This window comes from Mesoplodon mirus (genome assembly GCF_964341445.2).
Source record: "Mesoplodon mirus genome assembly, chromosome: 11".
In the NCBI taxonomy this organism is placed as follows: Eukaryota; Metazoa; Chordata; class Mammalia; order Artiodactyla; family Ziphiidae; genus Mesoplodon; species Mesoplodon mirus.
In genome coordinates this window covers 58591118-58612495 of record NC_138987.1, presented here as the reverse complement: position 1 = coordinate 58612495, position 21378 = coordinate 58591118, and the positions used below count along the sequence as shown (strand labels likewise).

Below are 21378 nucleotides of genomic sequence, written 5' to 3'. Positions count from 1 at the left end.
CCTTTCTCCTTATTCATTTAGTCATATATTTTTTCAATATGGACCCTTCTTTTCTGGCTGCGGTGGGTCATTGTTGGGGTGCACGGGCTTCTCTAGTTGCAGCGCACGGGCTTACTTGCGGTATGTGGGATCTTAGTTCCCCAACCAGGGATCCAACCCAGGCCCCCTGCACTGGGAGCGTGGAGTCTTAACCACTGGACCACCAGGGAAGTCCCAGACCCTTGTTTTATTAAGTAACTTATAATCCATTTCTAACCTTACTTATTTTTAATGCTCAGATTGTCCCAGTTTTGACCATAGAGAGCTGCTTTAATCTGGCTCCCATGTCCTTTAAACGTGACTTTTTGTTGTTTTTTTAAAACACCGCCTTTCTTCCTGGAACAGCAAAAATCTTGTCCCTTCTCTGCCCACTCTTGCAATCAGCAAGGAGCCCTGATTCCTTTTAGTGGAGAATGGCATTTAGAAACCACAATCTAGGCAACAGGTATGTTCATTGGTACTGGATATATTCATGTACTTTATTTATTTATTTATTTATTTTTGGCTGCGTCGGGTCTTTGGTGCTGCACGCGGGCTTTTCTCTAGTTGCAGTGAGGGGGCTACTCTTCGTTGCAGTGCACAGGCTTCTCATTGCGGTGGCTTCTCTTGTTGTGGAGCACAGGCTCTAAGAGTGTGGGCTTCAGTAGTTGTGGCACGTGGGCTCAGTAGTTGCGGCTCGCGGGCTCTAGAGTGCAGGCTCAGTAGTTGTGGCGCATGGGCATAGTTGCTCCGCAGCATGTGGGATCTTCCCGGACCAGGGCTCGAACCCGTGTCCCCTGCATTGGCAGATGGATTCTTAACCACTGTGCCACCAGGGAAGTCCTTATTCATGTAATTAAAAAATTTAAACTAACATCCTTTTGGATCTCCTAACCCATCATAACTGTGCTAAGGGAAACAAAAAGCCAGAGTTCTAAAGGGGGAAATGCGGTTCCCCTGAGAGCTAGCACAGGGGCAGCAGAGAGAATGGGTTGATAAACTAGGATGGTAGGTGGGGGGTGAGGTGCAGAGTTGGGATGCTTAATTGATTCATCTCTTTTTTTAGAGAGTTTTTGTTTGTTTGTTTGTTTGTTTGTTTGCGGTACGCGGGCCTCTTACTGTTGTGGCCTCTCCCGTTGCGGAGCACAGGCTCCGGACGCGCAGGCTCAGCGGCCATGGCTCACGGGCCCAGCCGCTCCGTGGCATGTGGGATCCTCCCGGACCGGGGCACGAACCCGTGTCCCCTGCATCGGCAGGCGGACTCTCAACCACTGCACCACCAGGGAAGCCCTAGAGAGTTTTTTTTAATGTTAAGTGGAGAACCTTGCAGATTGGGTATTGTATGAAGATGGCAATGCTCTTGCAGACCCTGGTTTAGCATTAGCATTCCAAGTTTCATAGAATTTTTGGTCTTGCAATTAAAAGGCCAGAACAGGTACTCATCTGTACAACCTTGGCCTTTAGGTAGATTTTTTAAAGCCGTATTTTACAAATAAGGCAGCTGAGGCTGGGCAAAGCTCAGGTTCTTGACAAGGTCACAAAAGTGTCTGTCTCTTAAGCAGAAGATATATTTTATTCTAAAGAGGAATATCTTTTGTTTGTACAAGCCAGCATCTCTTTAATTTTATACCCCAAATGCAATAATTCTTTCTTTTTTAGACTGATACGTTTTTGGTTCTTGAGATCCAGTTTCCACATGTTAGAGGAATCCAGTAGTCTGATGGCCTAGTTTTGAAAAATTCCTGAAGTTCATTTTTAGTAAATTCTCTGGTGCCAGTATAATGAGCTTGCACATTTCCTTAGTTTGTAGCATGGTATTTTTAGTTTTTTCTTATAATCACATACATTTTAAAGTTGGCTCAGAGGTTTAAATGTTTTTACTGTCAAATGGAGGTGTTGTGGTGCTGTTCCCTTCTGCCACATACTGTCACACATCAGTGCTGAGACAGTACCGTGTCCTGAATGGAACTTTGATTACAATGGAAGCTTTGATTATTACAGAGCTATAGTAATCAAGACAATGTGGTTTACAGGATCCACATGCAGGTCAGCGGAATAGATTGAGAATCCAGAAGTAAATGCTCACATTTCCACTTAATTGATTTTCAACAAGGATGCCAAGACAATTCATTAGAGGAAAGAATAGTCTTTTCAACAAATGATGCTGGGACAACTGGATAGCCTCATGCAAAGTCGAACCCCTTTGTCCCATTATACACAAAAATTAACTCATAATAGATCATGGAACTAAATGTAAGGGCTAAAACTATAAAACTCTTGGAACAAAATAGAGGAGTAAATCTTTGTGAGGTTGGGTCAGGAAAAGCCTTCTTACGAATGACACCAAAGCACAAGCAACCAAAAAAAAAAAAATAGATAAATTGAATCTCATCAAAATTTAAAACTTTGGTGCTTCAAAGTTTGTGCATCAAGGGGGTGAAAAGAAAACCTAAAGAATGGAAGAAGATATTTGCAAATCATATATCTGGTAGGGACTTATATCTAGAGTAGATGAAGAATGATTACAACTCAGTAATAAAAGACAAATAACCCAGTTAAAAAATGGGCAAGGGATCTGAATAGACATTTCTCCAGAGAAAATATATAAATGGCCAATAAGCAACTGACAAAATGCTCAACATCATTATTATCAGGGAAATGCAAACAAAAACCACAAGATACCACTTCATACCCAATAAGATGGTTATAATTAAAAAGAAAAATAGCAAGTGTCAGTGAGGGTATGGAGAAATTGGAACCTCATACACTTCTGGTGGGGTTGTAACCTGGTGCAGTCACTTTAGAAACAGCTGCCCAAAGCTGGAGGGATTGGGGGAATGGGTATAAGATTTTTTGAGACAGTGATGAAAATGTACTAAAATTAATGAATTCTGGAGATGGTTGCACAAATCTGTGAATGTACTAAAACTATTAACTTGTACCCTTTTAATGTGGATACATTGAATGCTATGTGAATTATATTTGAATAAAGCTGATAAAATAGCTCATATATATGTATATATGTATCTATACACATCTTTCCCTCTAAATCAGGAACAAGGCAAAGATGTCCACACTCACTCATTCTATTTAAAGTTGTACTAGAGGTTCTACCCAGGCAATAAGGCAAGAAAAATAAATAAAAGACATAATGATTGGAAAGGAAAAAGTAAAATTGTCTTTATTTGCAGGTGATACAATCATCTGTTTAGAACATTCTGATGAAGCTACAAAAATGTTACTAGAACTAGTTTAGCAAGGTTATAAGACACAAGATATAAAATGCAGAAACCAATTGCATTTCTATATACTAGCAACAAACTATTGGAAGTTGAAATTAAAAGACAGTATCATTTACAGTATCATCAAAAAATGAAATGTTTAGGGACAACTCTGACGAACGATGTGCAAATTCTATACACTGAAAACTAGAAACATTGCTAAGAGAAATTAAACGAGACCTAAATGGAGAGGTATACCATGTTTATGGGTTGAAAGACAATATTGCTGAGATGTCAGTTCTCCCCAAATTGATCTAGAAAGTCAATGTAATCTCAATCAAAATCTCAGTATGATTTTTGTAGAAATTAACAGTTGATTCTAAAATTCATGTGGAAACGCAAGTGATCTAGAATAGCCAAAACCAACTTTGAAAAAGAAAAAATAGGAGGACTTATATTATCTGATTTCAAGACTTAATAAAAAGCAGTAATCAAGACAGAGTGGGACTTCCCTGATGGCGCAGTGGTTAAGAATCCGCCTGCCAATGCAGGGGACACGGGTTCGATCCCTGGTCCGGGAAGATCCCACATGCCTCGGAGCAACTAAGCCCATGCGCCACAACTACTGAGCGCGTGTGCCACAACTACTGAAGCCCCCACACCTAGAGCCTGTGCTCCACAACAAGAGAAGCCACTGCAATGAGAAGCCCGTGCATCGCAACCAGAGAAAGCCCACGCTCAGCAACGAAGACCCAATGCAGCCAAAAATAAATAAATTAATTAATTAAAAAAAAATCCTTTCTCCTTCCCACTTCCTTTAAAAAAAAAAGACAGTGTGGTATTAGCATAATTATAGATCAATGGAACAGAAATGAGAGTCCATAAATAGATCCATACATATATGATGAATTGGTTTTTAACCAAGTTGCAAAGGCAATTCAGTGGAGAAAGTACAGTCTTTTCAACAAATGGTGGTGGAACAACTGGCTATTTATATGCAAAGTTAAGTTAGATACCTTCTGTTCTTAAAATGTAGGAAACCTCATGTACGGATGGTGAACATGTAAATGGCTCTAAGTCTAGCTATTCTGGAGAACATCTGGCTGTTCTTAGTGAAATTAAATATGTCTTAAGAACAAGATCCTAGGTAATCCCACAGAGAACCCCTGTCTCCTCAAGCCCATGCTAAATATCCACTACTAAATGTCCAAAAGACATATATAGGGGCTTCCCTGGTGGCGCGGTGGTTGAGAGTCTGCCTGCTAATGCAGGGGACAAGGGTTCGAGCCCTGGTCTGGGAAGATCCCACATGCCGTGGAACAACTGGGCCCGTGAGCCACAACTACTGAGCCTGCGCGTCTGGAGCCTGTGCTCCGCAACAAGAGAGGCCGCGATAGTGAAGAGGCCCGTGCACCACGATGAAGAGTGGCCCCCGCTCGCTGCAACTAGAGAAAGCCCTCGCACAGAAACAAGGACCCAACACAGCCAAAAATAAATATAAAAATAAATAAATAAATAAAAGATTACTATTAAAAAAAAGACATATATAAAATGTGGTGCACGCATATGATGGAATGAACTATCAGCAGAAATTAAATAACTTTACCTGTAACACTGTTGTACATCTTTTAAAACGATGGGTGAAATGGGATAAGAATTATGGCATAAATTACTTTATATAAATTAAAAAGGTGCAGTACAACACCATATTTTTCAAGAATACATATAGGTTTGTCATGTATTAGAGCGGATACGTATGGTGCAGAGGAAATGGCAGTAAGGGACAGGAACTGGAGTAAACAACCCACACTAAAATATGGAGACCCATGGGTGTGAGAAGCCAGCAAGAGTGAGCTCAGACAACTCTTTCCAGAAGTTTGGCTATGACAGAAAGCTGAGAAGTGAGAGAGCTTGATGAGAATGTGGGGTGAAGAGATGACGGTAGTAGAGAAGCATATCTGGACGCCAATGGGAGAAATTTGATAGGGAAAAGGACAGGGTGGTGCCCAGAACTCATCAAAGGGACTAAGTGTTTGACATGGTGAGAGAGACTGGCCTTTGATGTAAAGGTGTTATGGAGCTCATAGACCACTGGGCCAGTGCAAATTAGGGGACCACAGAAGAGTGGAGTGGGTGTTATACGGGGGTTCCTGGACAGGCAGGGAAATTTGGAGAAAACACAGGACAGAATCAAAGGGGTAAAGAGAGTGTGATTGAAGCAAGGGAGTGGGCACAGAGTTTGGGGACACACGTGGGGCAGGGTGAGGAGACTCCAGACAGGAAGACGGGGTTCCTAGCCCTAGCCCGGGAGCAGAGCCCCACTGGGCAGGAGGGTGGCCAGAGAGCCCTCATTGCCTCCCACGTTCATCCCCACTCCAGGCGCTTCCACCCCGAGTCCCCACTGACCCCAGGGGGTTGTGGAGGGAGTGCCGGGCAGCTCCGATGCTGCCCTCTGGGTACAAGGGTAAAACAAGGGTGCCGCCAGGGGAAAGGGGTCCTCCTTTGCACAGGCTCAGGACGCCTTTCCCCTGACACCTCTATTCCACTTCAGCCCAGCTTCAAGGCATCCTTACCTGGGCACCCTTCTCAGACTGGGAGTCAGGGTCTTGAAGGGCCTGTGAGAGCTTTGGTGGAGGAGGAGGTCTGGATGGAGACCAGCTGTGTACAAGCCTTCGTATCATGAACAAACTGAAGAACCCAGTATAAAATAAGGAGATGATATCTCCCTGCTATTGGATTAATTTCCTTACCGGAGAAAAAAGGTAAAATTTTGAAGAAGATGAAGGAGGAGTGCTTGGTTTGGTGTATTCTAACGCAGTGGTTCTCAAGGCGTGGTTCTTTTTTTTTTTTTTTTTTTTTTTTTTTTGCGGTACGCGGGCCTCTCACTGTTGCGGCCTCTCCCACTGACCGGGGCACGAACCCGTGTACCCTGCATCGGCAGACAGACTCTCAACAACTGCGCCACCAGGGAAGCCCCAAAGCGTGGTTCTTGGATCAGCAGCAACAGCATTGTCTGGGAACTGGTTAGTAAAGCAAATTCTCAGGCCCTACCCCAGACCTCATGAATCAGAAACTCCTGGGGTGGGGTTCAACTGTCCATATTCACAAGCCCTGGACATGATTCTAATGCAGGCTCAAATTTGAGAACCACTGTTCTAAGGGGACTTTTTTACTTCCATCTCCAAACATGTGCTTCTTTTTAGCCATATTGCTGCTGGGACCAGTGGCATCAGGGTATACAAGTGAAGGCTTGGACTTGGCATTAGTATGGGGAAGGCCTGGTGTGGAGACAGGTGAGGAGCTTCCTCATTCTCACCACACAGGAGCCTGGAGACCAGCTCTGGAGAGCCCCTGAGCAGAGGTCAGGACTGTAGGGATACTGGAAGAACATGACTCAGAGGGCCTTGGCCCTAACAGGGATGAGGTCATTATAGCTGGTGTTTCTGCCTACGGGACAGCACAGGAACCACTGAAGAGGTACGTGACAACTTAAGAAAATATTAGGAGCAGCTAAAGAGATTCTAGTAGTGTACCCAAAAAATACTTTCTGGAACCAAAAAAACATTATTTTTAACAACAAAAAAAATCAGCCTATTTACTGAAAGAAAGAAGTCTGGTCACTGGCGGGACTCAAATTAGTGGCTTGGAAGAAGAAGTGGAAAAATATTTCAAAGCACAGAGCAAATAATACGAAGAGATGGAAATAATGAGCAAAATATGAGATTTGGAGAAGAGACCCAGTAATCCTAACATTCAAATATTTTAGTTCCAAAAGAAAGAAAAGGCATAAATGGAGGAGAGACAATACTTTAAAAATAGAATATTTTGCCAACCTGAAGAAAGTTCTGAGCTTGAAGACTGAAAGGGCATAGGAAGATACAAAAAGAGAAGACATACATCTAAGCATGGAACTCCTGAATTCCAAGATGAAAGAAAGATATTTTCAAGTGTCTAGACAGAAAAAACAAGTTATTTACTAAGCGAAAAGAATCAGATTGACACAGGACTTTTCATCTGCAACACTGGAAGTTAACAGTAGGAATACTGAGAGAAAAGGATGGCTACCCCGCCATCTCATACCCAGCTGAGGAAGCATTCACCTGTTAGCACAAAAGAAAGATATATGGAGATATAAAGGATTCAGAGAGTATATCAATTCCATATCTCACCTGAGGAAACTACTCAAGAAAATTTTGGTTAGAGAACAGAGAAGTCAAGATAGAGGAAGATGAAAAGGAGAAAGAACAAGCAGTGAGCAACAAACCTGTCAAAATATTATATGGTTAAATGTTCATGGCAATTGGGCTTCCCTGGTGGCGCAGTGGTTAAGAATCCGCTTGCCAATGCAGGGGACATGGATTCGAGCCCTGGTCCGGGAAGATCCCACATGCCTTGGAGCAGCTAAGCCCGTGTGCCACAATTACTGAGCCTGTGCTCTAGAGCCCGTGAGCCACAACTACTGAAGCCTGTGTGCCTAGAGCTCATGCTCCGCAACAAGAGAAGCCACTGCAATGAGAAGCCTGTGCACCGCAACGAAGACCCAATGCAGCCAAAAATAAACAAATAAAATAAAATTTTAAAAATTAAAAAATTAAATGGGCAAAAGACTTAAATAGATTGTTCATAAAGGAAGATACATGAGTGGTCCATAAACACATGGAAAAGTGTTCAATGCCATTGATTATCAGAGAAATGTAAATTATAATTACACTCCACTAGAATGACCAAAATAAAAATGGACTTGCAAAATCAAACATTGGTGAGAAGTCCTGTGCCCAGCTAGAGTTCTCAGACACTGCTGGTGGCAATGTAAAACAATATAACCACATTGGAAAAAAGTTTTGCACCTTTTTATAAAGTCAAGCATGTATCACCTCTATGATCCAGCTATTCTGCTTCTTGGCATTTACCCAAAAGAAATGAAAAAATTTACCCACAAAATGATTTGTGTATGAATCTTCAGAGCAGTCCTATTCATAGCAACCCCAATTCAAATGTCCATCAACAGGTAAATGGATAAACAAATTGTGGTATATTCATAAATGGAATACTGCTGAGCAGGAAGAAAGTACAAACAATTGATACATTCAAAACGTGGACTAATCTTGAGAACTATATTCATCAGAGCAAGACTACATCCCTACAGCAGTACATACTGTAGAGCTCTATTCATGTGAAGTTGTAAAAGAAGCAAAACTAGGGCTTCCCTGGTGGCGCAGTGGTTGAGAGTCCGCCTGCTGATGCAGGGGACACGGGTTCGTGCGCCGGTCCGGGAAGATCTCACATGCCGTGGAGCGGCTGGCCCGTGAGCCATGGCCACTGGGCCTGTGCGTCCGGAGCCTGTGCTCCGCAACGGGAGAGGCCACAACAGTGAGAGGCCCGCGTACCTAAAAAAAAAAAAAAAAACAGAAGCAAAACTAATATATGAGGGTAGAAATCAGAAAGTAGTTGCCTTTGGCTGAGGAGTAGACTGGAAAGGGGCATGAGGGAACAGTATGTCCCCATATAGTCAAGACACTTCTAACTTAAATGTCCTTTTTTTTTTTAACATCTTTATTGGAGTATAATTGCTTTACAATGGTGTGTTAGTTTCTGCTTTATAACAAATTGAATCAGCTATACATATACATATATTCCCATATCTCCTCCCTCTTGTGTCTCCCTCCCACCCTCCCTATCCCACCCCTCTATGTGGTCACAAAGCACCTAAGTGTCCTTTTTTTTTTTGGCCACAACGCATGGCTTGCGGCATCTCAGTTCCCCTACTAGGGACTGAACCTGGACCACAGCAGTGAAAGCGCTGAATCATAGCGGCTAGACCACCAGGGAACTGCCTAAATGTCCATTTTATAGCTGTGGAAGCTGAGGCTCACGAAGTTAAAAGATTTGGCTAAGGTCTGTACAGGAGGTTCCTCTCCTGGGTCCTCTGAAGGAAAGGAGGCCAGCCATGTGCCCTCTCAGGATGTGCCGGAGGTTGCCGGGAACAGAGGATTCAAGGGTTGGGGAAATGTGATCTGAAGGAGGAGAGGTGGAAGAGGGGGTAAGGCTGAGTTTTGGGGCGATGGGGTGGCATAGAATAGGTAAGGGGGGATGTCACCCAAGACCCTCAGCCCCTCCCATCACAAAGTCTTGCCTCTGCAGACTTTGCCTGTCTTCAGTCATGCCTGTCAAAAGTGGGTCTTCACATAGAGAACAGACTTGTGGTTGCCAAGGGGGAGGGGGGGTGGGGGAGGGATGGGCTGGGAGTTTGGGGTTAGTAGATGCAAACTATTACATATAGAATGGATAAACAACAAGGTGCTACTGTATAGCACAGGGAACTATATTCAGTGCCCTGGGATAAACCATAATGGAAAAGAATATAAAGAAGAACGCATATTTATGTATAATGAAATCACTTTGCTGTACAGCAGAAATTAACACAACACTGTAAATCAACTATACTTCAATTAAGAATTTTTTTTGAGTGGGTCTTCAACAAATGATGAATGAATGAATAAACGAATGAATAAAAAGCGATACAAAGAGTTTATTATTGTATTGTAAAGAGCACAAAGAGAGAAAACAAACACCTCTCAGACCTTGATGGCCCGAGTTGCTTTAAGTCACCCCACCTTCACCAAATCTGTAAGGCCCTTCGTGTCTCCCCCAGTCTGAACAGCCATGGAGTGAGAGGGGGCCCTTTGCCCAACCCACGGGGCTGGGGGCTCAAGAGCCACCACCATTCTGAGTCTGTGCTCACCTGTCCACAGGTCCACAGATCTCAGTCCTTGGAGTTCTCTGGTGGGGTCAGGCATGGTAGGCCCCCTTGACTCAGAGCTAGGTCTGGGAATTCAGAGAGGAGCCCGGGTCCCAGGCTTTGCAGGCAGAGAACTTGGTGGTGTCATCTGGGCAGTGAGTGTGCCCTGACCTCTAGGTATGGCAGGACCAAGATCGAGGTGTCACCAGCCCCCAGAAGGTTGTCTGTGCCAGAGAAAGGTGAGTTGTGAATAAAGTCTCTCCCAGTGCCTACCCTGTGCATCTAAAACACGGGAGCCCATCCTTCACCCCCAAACTGGGCCCTGGCCCCTGACTGTGGCTGTGGAATTGGGCAACAATAGGGGGCTGGCTCTTGGGAAGTGGAGGCAGGTCCTCCTGGGTGGGAAGCTGAGCGAGGGTCATGGTCCCTTACCTGGGGCAGGGGGCAGTGGCGCCGTGCATACCACTCCTGGCAGTACAGGCTGACGTGGATGCCCTGGCCCAGAAAGAGCATGGTCCACATGAGCACGTTCCACGCTGGTCCCGTGTGCCGGTCATGCATCATGAAGTTCAGTGGCCCTGATGCAGGAGGAAATGTTGTCACCTCAGCTCCAGATACCTGTATCTAATCTTCCTGGCTGCCTTCCTATCTCAGGGCACGGGGAAGAGTTGGAACAGGAAGGCGCCATTGAGGAAGATCTTGAACCCAGCTCCAGAAGCTCATGGAGGTCTCAAGTGGCTCATGTAAAACCAGGATTCCTCAGTCTACACTTCAGTATCCTGGATCTCTTACTAAACCTCCCAACCTCACACCAGTTTTCTCCCTTGTCTCCCTGTATGTGTGCCCTGCTCAGATGTTCCTCTCCAGCCAGAGGTCTTTTCCCACATCCCCCAGGATACCCCTTTGCTGCCTCCCTCCCTGCTCCCAAGTCCGTCCATCACCCCCCCCCCACCAACTCTCACACACAACTCTCACGCCTTTCCCCAGAAGGCACACACATTTTCCCCTTCTGTCTTGGATAAGTGGCCTCTCCCATCAGTCTGGAATCTCCAGGAGGGGGACTCCAGGTCTCTTCCCTCTGGCTGTCTCCCTCTCCAGGGGCATAAAGAGGCCAAGCTCACCTCCAATGACAAGGAAGAGCAACAGCATGACAGGGTAGAAGAATCCCAGGACGAAGCAGATGATGTACTCGTGGACCACTGCAGAGACCAGGAACACGCCCAGCATGGCTGCCCCTCGGGCCCGGCCACCAAGGAGCTGGCAGGAGCCGGGGGTAGGAGGGTGGAGTGAGTCTCCCTAAGCCCCCTCCACAAAGAGCCCCCTCCTTAAGGAAGCCAGAGATTGTGTAGTACAGTGGAAAGAATATGGGATTTGCCATCAGAAGGGCTGACATGTCCTATTTAAGAGCATTTTATTAGTCCATTGGGCCTTAGATGCAACTTTCAAAAGGGGATATAATAATACTTCTCAGGGTTACAGGGCAGATTATGTAGTATGTGAAAATTCTTGGTAACTGAAAATTGCTATATGCATGTTCCTTAGAGGCTATGGAGGGGAGAAATGCCCTGTGGAGGAGGTGTAGTTGAGGACAAGGAAGGAAGGAAGTTAGATCATAAGAAGGACTTTCTGCCCATTGGGTTGGGTAGAATGGGGGCAGGTGAAAGTCAAAGGGGCCCTTAGGTCTGGAAAAGATGAACGGTCCAGAGAAAGGGAAGGAGAGGATATCCCAGAGAGGTTCCATTAATTTTGGGAGCTGACGGGGTGTGCAGAGCCCATACCCACAGCCCATCCTGATATACGTAGCTGTACAGCCAGTCATGGACCACCACGTTCCAAGTGCGGTAGTAGTTGGAGAAGGACGTCGAGTTCCACCAGTCCTGGGGGAGTGGTTCAGCGGGGAAGAGGAGGTGAGCATCAGGGCCCTGTCTCTGCCCAGGCCCCAGCTTCTCTCCTCTGCTTCCTGCCCCCTGTCCCAGTGTTCTCCACAAGGGCTGGCTCCCAGCAGGAGAGAGACAGCAAGCAACCTCCCAACTCCCTCTTCAGCATCTGGGGTCCTTGCCCTCCCTCCTACTCTCCCTTTCAGGAGAAGAAGATTCCAAATTAGCATCCCCATAAGAGCAGTTAGCCCTGGCTGGTCAGGGGGTAGAGGGGTGACAATACAACCATACCCAGAGGAGCACATTTCTCACTGTGGAAGATTGACAGCACAGCTGATGCTGAAATCGTGCCCCACAGGGTTAACAGAAACTGGTGACTAATGGAGATTCTTGAGCTCATCTTACAGAACAGCAGGTAAGGGAACAGCTTGTTAAAAAACCCTTCTGCTTGTAACCTGCCTTCACTGACTAAGCCTTAAATTTTTTTTTGACTCCTTAACTGCCCCGTATAGATAACACCTCTGATGTATGGGTCACTATAGTAACAGGGGGCATAAGTTTTCCAGGAACTTGGAGTTGGCTCTTGTCTAGTTCAAGCGGGCTAAGACTGGTTGGGACCACTGACCCTAAAACTGGGCTTGCACAGGTGTCGGATGAATGACCTTTTGACATCAGAGGGCCAAAAACTCCACCCTCAGATCATGCTAAGTGCCTCCATTTTTTAACATGCATCCCATGAAGAAGCATGTAACTCAGATACACCTGTGCAGAACACCGATTACCTCACCTTTTCTCTACCTCCAATCACTTTTCCCCATACCTAAGATCATCTTGCTTCTTTATCCCATAAATATCTCAAGCCCCTGGCCTTTGGGGAGGTGAATCTGAGATTGTTCTCCCTTCTCCTCACTTGGCTGCCTTGTGAATAAACCCTCTCTCCGCAGTAAATCTTGGCGTCTCAGTGTTTGGCTTACTGCGAATTGGTCAAATGAACCTGGTTCGGTAACCAGGTGACAGCCAACATAGCCACCATCCTCCCCACATCCTTCCCTAGCCCTCCCTGCATCCAGCTCCCAAGTAGCCCAGGTCCAGGCCCCACCCGATAGAACATTCTGTCTCCAAATCGTAGCATCTCTGCGAAGGCGTTGAGCCAGCAGTGAAGGAAGGCAAAGAAGATCAGCAACAGCATGAAAATGCCTGGTAAGTGGAGACAAGGGGCTGCACGTCAGCCTGGCCCCCCTGATCCCCCATGAAGCTCCAGGGGTTCCCCCAGGAAGCCCTCACCCAGCAACAAGGGCCCCAACTCCTACCAATCATTTGTTAATCATTCACTAATTCATGCACTCATTCATTCATTCCATTTGCTCATGAAGCCCATGCCAGATGTTGGGGATACAGAGATGAATGTCAAAACCTCTGCCTGCTGGGATTTCATAGAGTGGTTGAAAGGTAGGGAGTAGGTGGCAATCTGAAGTGAGATCCTGACGATGAGCAACCATAGGAGGGGGCAGATAAGGGAGAGTCAGAGGGAAACTGAGAGTGAGCGGAGGGAGGGGTTCCCTGCTAAACCTTCCCCAGGGTGCAGCCTCCTGCAGCCCTGCCTCTGGTGGGCATACCTGGCAAGGTGGCGTGCATGATGGAGAGCACCAGGGCACGGGTGCTGAAGGGCTCCCTGCTCATGTTGGCAAAGACAGGAACACAGAGGCGGCCCAGGATGAAACAGGCATAGAGCACGCAGCCCAGGGCCTGGGGACAGGGTGGAGGACGCATAACTTTGAAAGGAATCACTGGTCGCTGCCCCTCCTTCTGGAATCAGACTCTGGCCCAGCAACTGCCTCCTCTTTCTTTAGCGCCACCCTCTGACCTCTTCCCCAGGCCTCCCTTACTTCACTCCCAGAAATGTCCCCTCAGCCACCATGAGTCATGGGTAGTCCACCCTTTGACCCCATCTTCTGACCTGGGCAAAGTTCTTGGCCACATAATTCCACCTGACGTTGGGTGTCCTGCAGCAGCAATGGGGATAATATGTTTCTCATCCTTTTATCTTGTTCCTGCCTGGGCCGGGGCCCAGCACCTGGGGCCCTCTCTCCCCAGCTCCCTCAATTGCTCAGGCCTGGGAGGATTATCTGGGGAGGTGGGGGTCTAGAACGCTTTGGACCTTCTATAACAGAGACGACAAGTGGATTTTTAGCTTGAGTGTCTACTAAGGTGACCAACCATCTGGAGTTTGCTCCAGACTGAGAGGTTTCCCAGGATGTAAGAATTTCAGTGCTAAAACTGGGGCAGTCCTGGGCGAACCAGGACAGTTAGTCACCCTTGTATCACCATGAGCTGGGGCAAGGAGAAGGGGTAATATACCTGCTCCTTACTTCCCATTTTTATTATGGGGTGCTGCCTGAGAAAGTGGCCAGTGTCTGGGATGAGGCTAAAGACCTCAGGGAGAGGAGACTAGAAGGGCTAGATCCCTGACGGGCCTGGGCATTTGGGGGAGGGGGTGCAGGGTCTTACCTGGGGTAAGTCTCCCTGTAGATGAGTGTGGGGCAGAAGAGGAAATAGAGATAGCTGGAGAAACTGGGGGCCCGGATCCCCTCACCTGGGGAGGAGTAAGAGGGGTCCATCAGTGAAGAGGGAAGGGAGAGAGGACACAGCTGGGTGGGATGCTGGGGAAGGGCAGTGGGACTGGTGAATAGAGCTGGATAGGACAGAGGTGGGGGGATGGGTGAGGAACTGGATATGGGATCTGGAGGTGGAGTGGGGGGGTGAAACTGGGCAGGAGCTGAACCTGCTCTTTAACACCCTCCTTTTGCTTCCATTCCAGTCACCCCCATTTTCTGGCACAGGACCTGCTGTGGCCAGAGCTTCATTTGGCACCCACAAGTTGCACCACCCACTTCTCTCTCCTTCTGTTTTTTTTTTTTTTTTTTTGCGGTACACGGGCCTCTCACTGTTGTGGCCTCTCCCGTTGCGGAGCACAGGCTCCGGACGCACAGGCTCAGCGGCCATGGCTCACGGACCCAGCCGCTCTGCGGCATGTGGGATCTTCCCGGACTGGGGCACGAACCCGTGTCCCCTGCATCGGCAGGTGGACTTTCAACCACTGCGCCACCAGGGAAGCCCTCTCATTCTGTTTTGACTACCTAATGGAAGGCTCTCATACCCTAGGTCTTAATAAGAATGAGCCAGAAGTCCTGGGCAGCAGGGGAGGGGTCTCAGAGGTGGGACCTAAGAGAATGCCTAAAGACTAAGGCTCACAGAGCCCACCTGGGGGCCAGAGCTGTGACCCGTGGGCAAGATGGCCTTAGGAGGTTGGAGCTTTTATGAGGAGCCTGCAGCTACTGGCTTCATGCAACCAGCCAAGAGGACTGAGTTCACAGCAGCTCCTGCTGAAGGCCTCACCTCCTCTGGCCCGAAGTGTCCCAGGCACAATCTCTCTCAGGAAGGAGTAGCTTTTCATCAGGAGCCTGACCTGAGATGGAATGGAAAAGAGGTTAAGGTGCTGTGGGACTTTGAGCAGATCACTTAACCTCTCTGTGTCTCTTTTACGGGAGAGGGGCAGGCAGATTGTAAACTTTGTACGGTCAAAGCCCATACTTTATCTTTTTGTTGGACTGTCTTATAGCCTAACACAGACGGCTGCTGGGATGAATCGACGGTAAAGGGGTACCGGAAAGGGCAGAGTCTCCAGCTGGCCAGCCCAATCGATTATATTTGCGTAGCAGTGTCCGTTCGTTCGTTTACATTTCCTTGGAGCCTGCTGGTTGGCTCAATTCCCTCGCAAAGGACTCCGCCCCTGGTAACTAGCTCCGCCCCCACCAATACAGTATCCAATGCCCTCCTTCCCAGGGGCCCCGCCCACCATTGGTCCCGCCCATCACCTACCTGCTCAAAGACTAGGACACAGCGGGAGGCTGGCGGGAGCTGATACTCCACTGCTACATGGACCGGAAGGATGCTGAGCACTGCTGTGTGACCGGCCAGCATCATGCAGCCCAGGCCCACCCGCAGCGTCCAGGCCGCTCTGGACTGGGGCCTCGCCCACAGCCGCAGAGCCTGGTAGGGCACCAGCAGAGTGGACAGGAACATGGGGACCCACGTTACCAGCGCCAAGGGCAGCTGTCCAAAGCTGAAGATCAGTAGGTCAAACTCCAGCATCAGCCTGGGAGTGGGGAAGGAGAGACAAAGTAGACAGGTGTGAGGCCCATCCTTGTCCCCTTCCTCTGCAGTCAGAGCTCTTGGAAGACAAACTGAGGCATCTTGCCAAGGTTGTGAGCTCCCCATCTCTGAAAGTGTTCAAGATGGCACCTCTGTTGCCCAGGACTTCTAGCACAGGGCGTTGCCCGAGGAGACTCAATCATGGGATGGCTTTGCTTCCAAATAACCTTTAGAGCCCTCTGTGGCATTGCAGAAGGGTTCAGTACATCCCATGCCACCGGTGTTAGGGTATGAGGTGCCTAGAGTTTAACTTTGATTTTTGTTAGTTTTGTACTTTTGGAGTATCTGGAGCTGGAGACTTGAATTAATAGAAAGCAGGTTGTTGAGTGTTTTGTTTGCTTAGGTTAAGAGTATACAGTTTGGGGACTTCCCTGGTGGCACAGTGCTTAAGAATCTGCCTGCCAGTGCAGGGGACATGGGTTCGATCCCTGGTCCAGGAAGATCCCACATGCCGCGGAGCAACTAAGCCCGTGCACCACAACGACTGAGCCTGTGCTCTAGAGCCCGCGAGCCACAACAAGAGAAGCTACCGCAATGAGAAGCACACGCATCGCAACGAAGAGTAGTCCCTGCTTGCCTCAACTAGAGAAAGCCCGCGCAGAGCAACGAAGACCCAACGCAGCCAAAAATAAGTAAATAAAATAAATAAATTTATTAAAAAAAAAAAAAGACTATATGGTTTGGGACTTCCCTGGTAGTCCAGTGGTTACAAATCCACCTACCAACGCAGGGGATGTAGGTTTGATCCCTGGTCAGGGAACTAAGATCCCACGTGCTGCAGGGCAACTAGAGAGCACGTGTGCCACAACTAAGATCAAATACAGCCAAATAAATTAATTAATTAAAAATAAAATAATAACTAAAATCAATTAATCAATAATTTATAATAAGAAATAATTTATTAATAATTTATTATTATCTAAATAAGTTTAGCTAATTTATTATTAGCTAAATAAATTAATTAATTGTTAAAAAAGAGTATACGGTTTGGGGACTTCCCTGGTGGTCCAGTGGCTAAGACTCCAAGCTCCTAATACAGGGGGCCCGGGTTTGATCCCTGCAGGGAACTAGATCCCACATGCGACAACTAAAAATCCTGCATGCCACAACAAAGACCCAGAACAGCCAAATAAATAAATAAATATTTTAAAAGTAAAAAATAAAAAGAGTATACGGTTTGGGGAATTCCCTGGCGGTCCAGTGGTTAGGACTCAGTGCTTTCACTGCCGTGGCCCGGGTTCAATCCCTAGGGTCAGGGAACTAAGATCTGCAAGCCTCTCTGTGCAGCCAAAAAAGAGTGTATGGTTTGTAATGGTGAGAAATTAGAAAATTAGAAGCGACCCAAACGTCCATTAGTAAAGAACTAAATGAACAAAAGCTGGCACTTCCAGACTCTGTGGTCATTAAAATCAATGGACCAACATGGAAAGATCTCTAATATGGGTCATTAGGGAGTGAAAAGGAAACAATAGGTACAGTAAGTATCTTATTAATGTAAACCCCCATAAAATACATTCCCTTGGTTCTTATATACATCTGGAAGTGGATGCATCGAAATGCTCTGGAGGGAAGCTCTCAACACCATTAAAAATGTTACCCCTGGGGAGCGGTCTGGGACGGAGGGGGGTGATGGAGAAGGAGCCATCTTACATAGATTTGAAACTTTTCCTGAGATTTGATCCTTAATTATAAGGATGAACAACAAGTTTGCCAGAAGGAAGTGCTGTTGCTGAACTTGCAGGTCCTTGGTCCTCTTCCTTTTACTGCTTCCTAAGCCGTATGTAGGGTGAGGTGGGGTCATGCAAGTCCAGACCCCCAGGGGTCTACAGTTCCCTGAGGCTCATCCCCAGAGTGGGGAGGTGCTTTTGGGGGGAAGCGACCCACCAAGGCACTTGTGTGCACAAGATCTTGTCTTCCCCACAAGATTGGGAGTGCCTCACAGAGAGGGCTGGGGTCGGCCCCTCATCTCTCTGCCCCCCAGGGCTGGTACTTAGGAGGGGCTCACTGGAGTTTACTTGAACCAAACACCACTGCCTTGGAAAAGACTGTGTGAGAGGGGTGGGGTGGGAACCATGCTTGTGTGTGCAAATACATGTATGTCTGCTTCAGGACAAGGGTCCAATTGAGAAGGATTTGAGGGGGGGAGTAGTGTTCCCAGAGGGCTAACTCTGGGAAAACAGAACAAAGGCTATCCAAGGCTGTGCTAAGAGGACTTTTTGGGTGGGAAGGTGGTTGGAAAGCCACGTTGATGTGTGTCTAATAATCAAATGGGCCTGTGCTCTCTCAGGCCGGTGGCAAGTGGAACACTGGGAACCCAGGTGGTCTGATCTTATCTGTGGGCCTACCCCGAACGGGAGGGGTGCCTACCTGCCCTCATCAATGAAGTCGATGGCCAGGGTGCTGATGATGAAGACACACAGGCCGGCGACAAACATGTGGTAGATGGTGCGGAAATGCTGCACCTCCATCAGCTCGCTGGAAGGACAGGGGCCTGAATGTCAGTGGGAGAGTCCTCAAGGTCAGGCAGACTAGCTCAGGCACTGTACACAAGTGGGGATGGGACCTAGTGATTGGGAACTTGCAGCTATGGGCTGCAATACGGCTAGGACTTCTGTACAAAGCTCTTTCCAGCCCAGACAATTCTCATCCTGGTGGCCTTTCTTCCACAATCACACCCAAGGCAAAAAGAAACAGAACCTTAGAAAACATCTCCAAGTCCTCCCCCAAACCACCTAGAGCCTGAGGATGACAAATGAGGTGCCCTGGACCCCCAGACAAAGCTCTTTCTTTTCTTCTCATCCCGTCCTCACCCCTGACTTACTCAAGCAAGGACTTGCGGTTGATGAAAACTTTCCGTTTCCCCAGGGATGGCTCCCGGGTCCTGAATTGAGACAGTTATTCTGGGCCAGGGCCCAAAGGAAGAAGGCAGTAGGCAGAGGGTAGGGCCTGGCGGGACGTCAATATTTGGGAGCCGAGGGCAGTAGTAGGGGAAGGTCAGGGTTAGGGCCAGTGGGCAGGACCAGGTGGAAGGTCAGGGAAGGCCAGGGCAGACCAAAGCCCAGCAGTGGAGGTCAGGAAGGCAGAGGTGATAAGGGGAGAAGAGGGAAGACTGAAGTTGGAGTTACATCAGCGCTGGCAAAGGGCACATGGGATAGCATCTCTGGCTCATAATCCTTATGATGGAGGGGGCTGCTCAGACTCTTACTTGCACAAGGAATCTGGAGGGATGGAGGACACTGGTCTGTCTTGTGGCGGGTAGGCTTGAATAGCCTCGCACATGGCCTGATCCAGCAGCTCCGTCAGCTGACCTTGTGCTTGCTCCAGCAACTGCGTCTTCACAGCCTACAGGACAAAGCAGGGCAGGGCCCGCAGTCCCTCCATCCAGTCAGCCATCCTCCCACTCACCAAACATTGACTGAGCCTCCCTCCATGCCAGGCACATTGCTAAGTGCTAGGGATGGAAAGATGAACAGCATGGCTGCTGCCCAGAGCTTTCCACCCCCAGTTTAACTCCCTCTGGTTTCCCAGGGCAGCAGTGAAGATCCAGGAAAGATGCTTTCAGACTCTGGGTCTGAACCTCAACCACCTTGTCATCTCTGATCCTACTCTCTTCTCCCTGACCCCAGCCTTCCCTCTCCTGACCTCTAGTCCTATTAACAGAAGACTGTTCACTGGCTGACTTTTGGCCCCTGTCCTGATGACCTGTGTTTCAAACCCCTCCATCTTAACTCGTAGCTCTGACCTGAGGGGTTTGAACCCGAGAACAAATTGTCTTTATCATCAAACCAGTCCTCACCCCTCCCTCCCTCTACTCCAGGACCTGTCCATTTTGACCTCTGACCTCCCTCACCTGCATATGTCGGGTCCATTGTAGCAAATCTGGGCCTCTATGTGTCTCATTGTTTCCTAGGATAAGGGGTCAAAGGGGAGGAGTTAGGGTTCTGCTGCCTAGTGCAGACCCAGAGGCATCCTCTGACCAGGAAGTGCTTTCTGTGTGCTCAGCAGCCTCCCCACTCCCAACCAGTCAATATCTAGTATCATGGTGTGTGGGGGAGCAATCAGAAGGGGAAGTTATTTTTGCAAGGGGTGAGGAGGTCACTGCCAAGTGGGGAGCCTGATGACATTCCTGGAAACAGGGTACCCAGGGAACAGGAAGCTACTCTAATCACCGTCTGGGGTAAAAGAGTCAGAAAGATAAGGCAAAGTACTGAATAGCTCTTTTCTCCTCCCTTCCCCAGCTGGGTAGTTAGGGGGCAGAGGCTGGGATCTGCCTTCACTGGCCTCCCAGGACAGCAGGAAGAATTGAAGGTAGACAGCAGGAACCCCCTCTCGACAGTGCACCCCACCTCCATCCCCACCTGGGCATTCTGCATTCCCAAAGTGGGGCTCCCCTTCTCTGCAGGGCCGGTCCTCCTGCTCTCCTCCTAGCCCTTCTCTCCTCCGCAGTTGGGCCACCCTTGGCTCCATGATGTGTGTCTTGACTGGGCTGCAGCAGCTGGTAAGTGTTCCCTTCCTTCCTTCAGGCTTGCCTGGCAGAGCTCTTATCTCACTCAGCTCCTCTGACAGGTCCAAAGACTAAAGTCCTTTCAGGAGGAGGGGTTATAGGTTATCCGATCCCTGATCCCCTTCCGGAAGGCAGTACCATCTCAGCTAGAGGCTCTGCTCTACTGGCTGTCACAGGGATGGACACAACCCCTGAACAAATAGCCCAACCACCACCCAGATGCCCACCTCCCTCCCACAGGAGTGGGAGCTCTGCACACATACATGTCACGGGGAGGGGGACTTTGCCCCTCTGAGGCTTATCACCTGGTATGGCTGCTTCCCAATCTCTTTCTCAGTAGGTTGAAGGTCTGGGAAGGAGTCAGAAACATCTTCAGGTATCAGGGCACTCAGCTCCCACAGACCATGATAAGGTATGTGAAAGAACCTTGTCAACAAAGCTTTCTGTGCATGTGATTAGTATTCTGTGAGGTTGGTACCTGTGCTGACTGAGGTACTGTGGCCCCTCCAGGGAAGGCTAGGTGCTGGGGGCCCTGAACACCACCTCTTCCCTACACCTGCTTGGGTTAGCAGGTAGGCAGAAAGGAGGCAAAACAAACACTTAATCAGCACCTGAGGAATGCCAGGCATTGTCACATATGGAAGAACCAGATTTAAATCCTCCCTCAATCATTTACTGGCTGTGGAATGTCAGGCAAATGACCCTAATAGTTTAAGCTACAGTTTCCTCCTCTGAAAAACAGGGGTAAAAGTCCCTACTTCATAAGGTTATTGTAAGCATAAAATGAGGTAGTCCAGGTAAAAGCAC

General features: G+C 48.1%; 1 protein-coding gene across 2 annotated transcripts; it reads right to left on the bottom strand.

Moving 5' to 3' along the window:
- Nucleotides 1-9800: 9800 nt before the first annotated feature.
- On the bottom strand, nt 9801-20576 carry SOAT2 (sterol O-acyltransferase 2). 2 transcript variants are annotated; one of them, XM_082636611.1, is made up of 15 exons: nt 20414-20576; nt 19918-19973; nt 19273-19409; nt 18889-18948; nt 18435-18542; nt 15735-16011; nt 15252-15321; nt 14364-14448; nt 13813-13858; nt 13472-13601; nt 12955-13052; nt 11757-11855; nt 11100-11235; nt 10411-10556; nt 9801-10202 (listed from the first exon to the last, which is right to left on the bottom strand). In XM_082636611.1, the coding sequence occupies exons 1-15, from the start codon at nt 20532-20534 to the stop codon at nt 10152-10154; spliced, it is 1620 nt and encodes a 539-aa protein (XP_082492737.1). In that variant the 5' UTR covers nt 20535-20576; the 3' UTR covers nt 9801-10151. The 2 variants fall into 2 exon arrangements, with proteins under 2 accessions (XP_082492737.1, XP_082492738.1); XM_082636612.1 differs by having other exon boundaries at nt 20426-20576.
- Between the last annotated feature and the right edge of the window lie 802 nt (nt 20577-21378).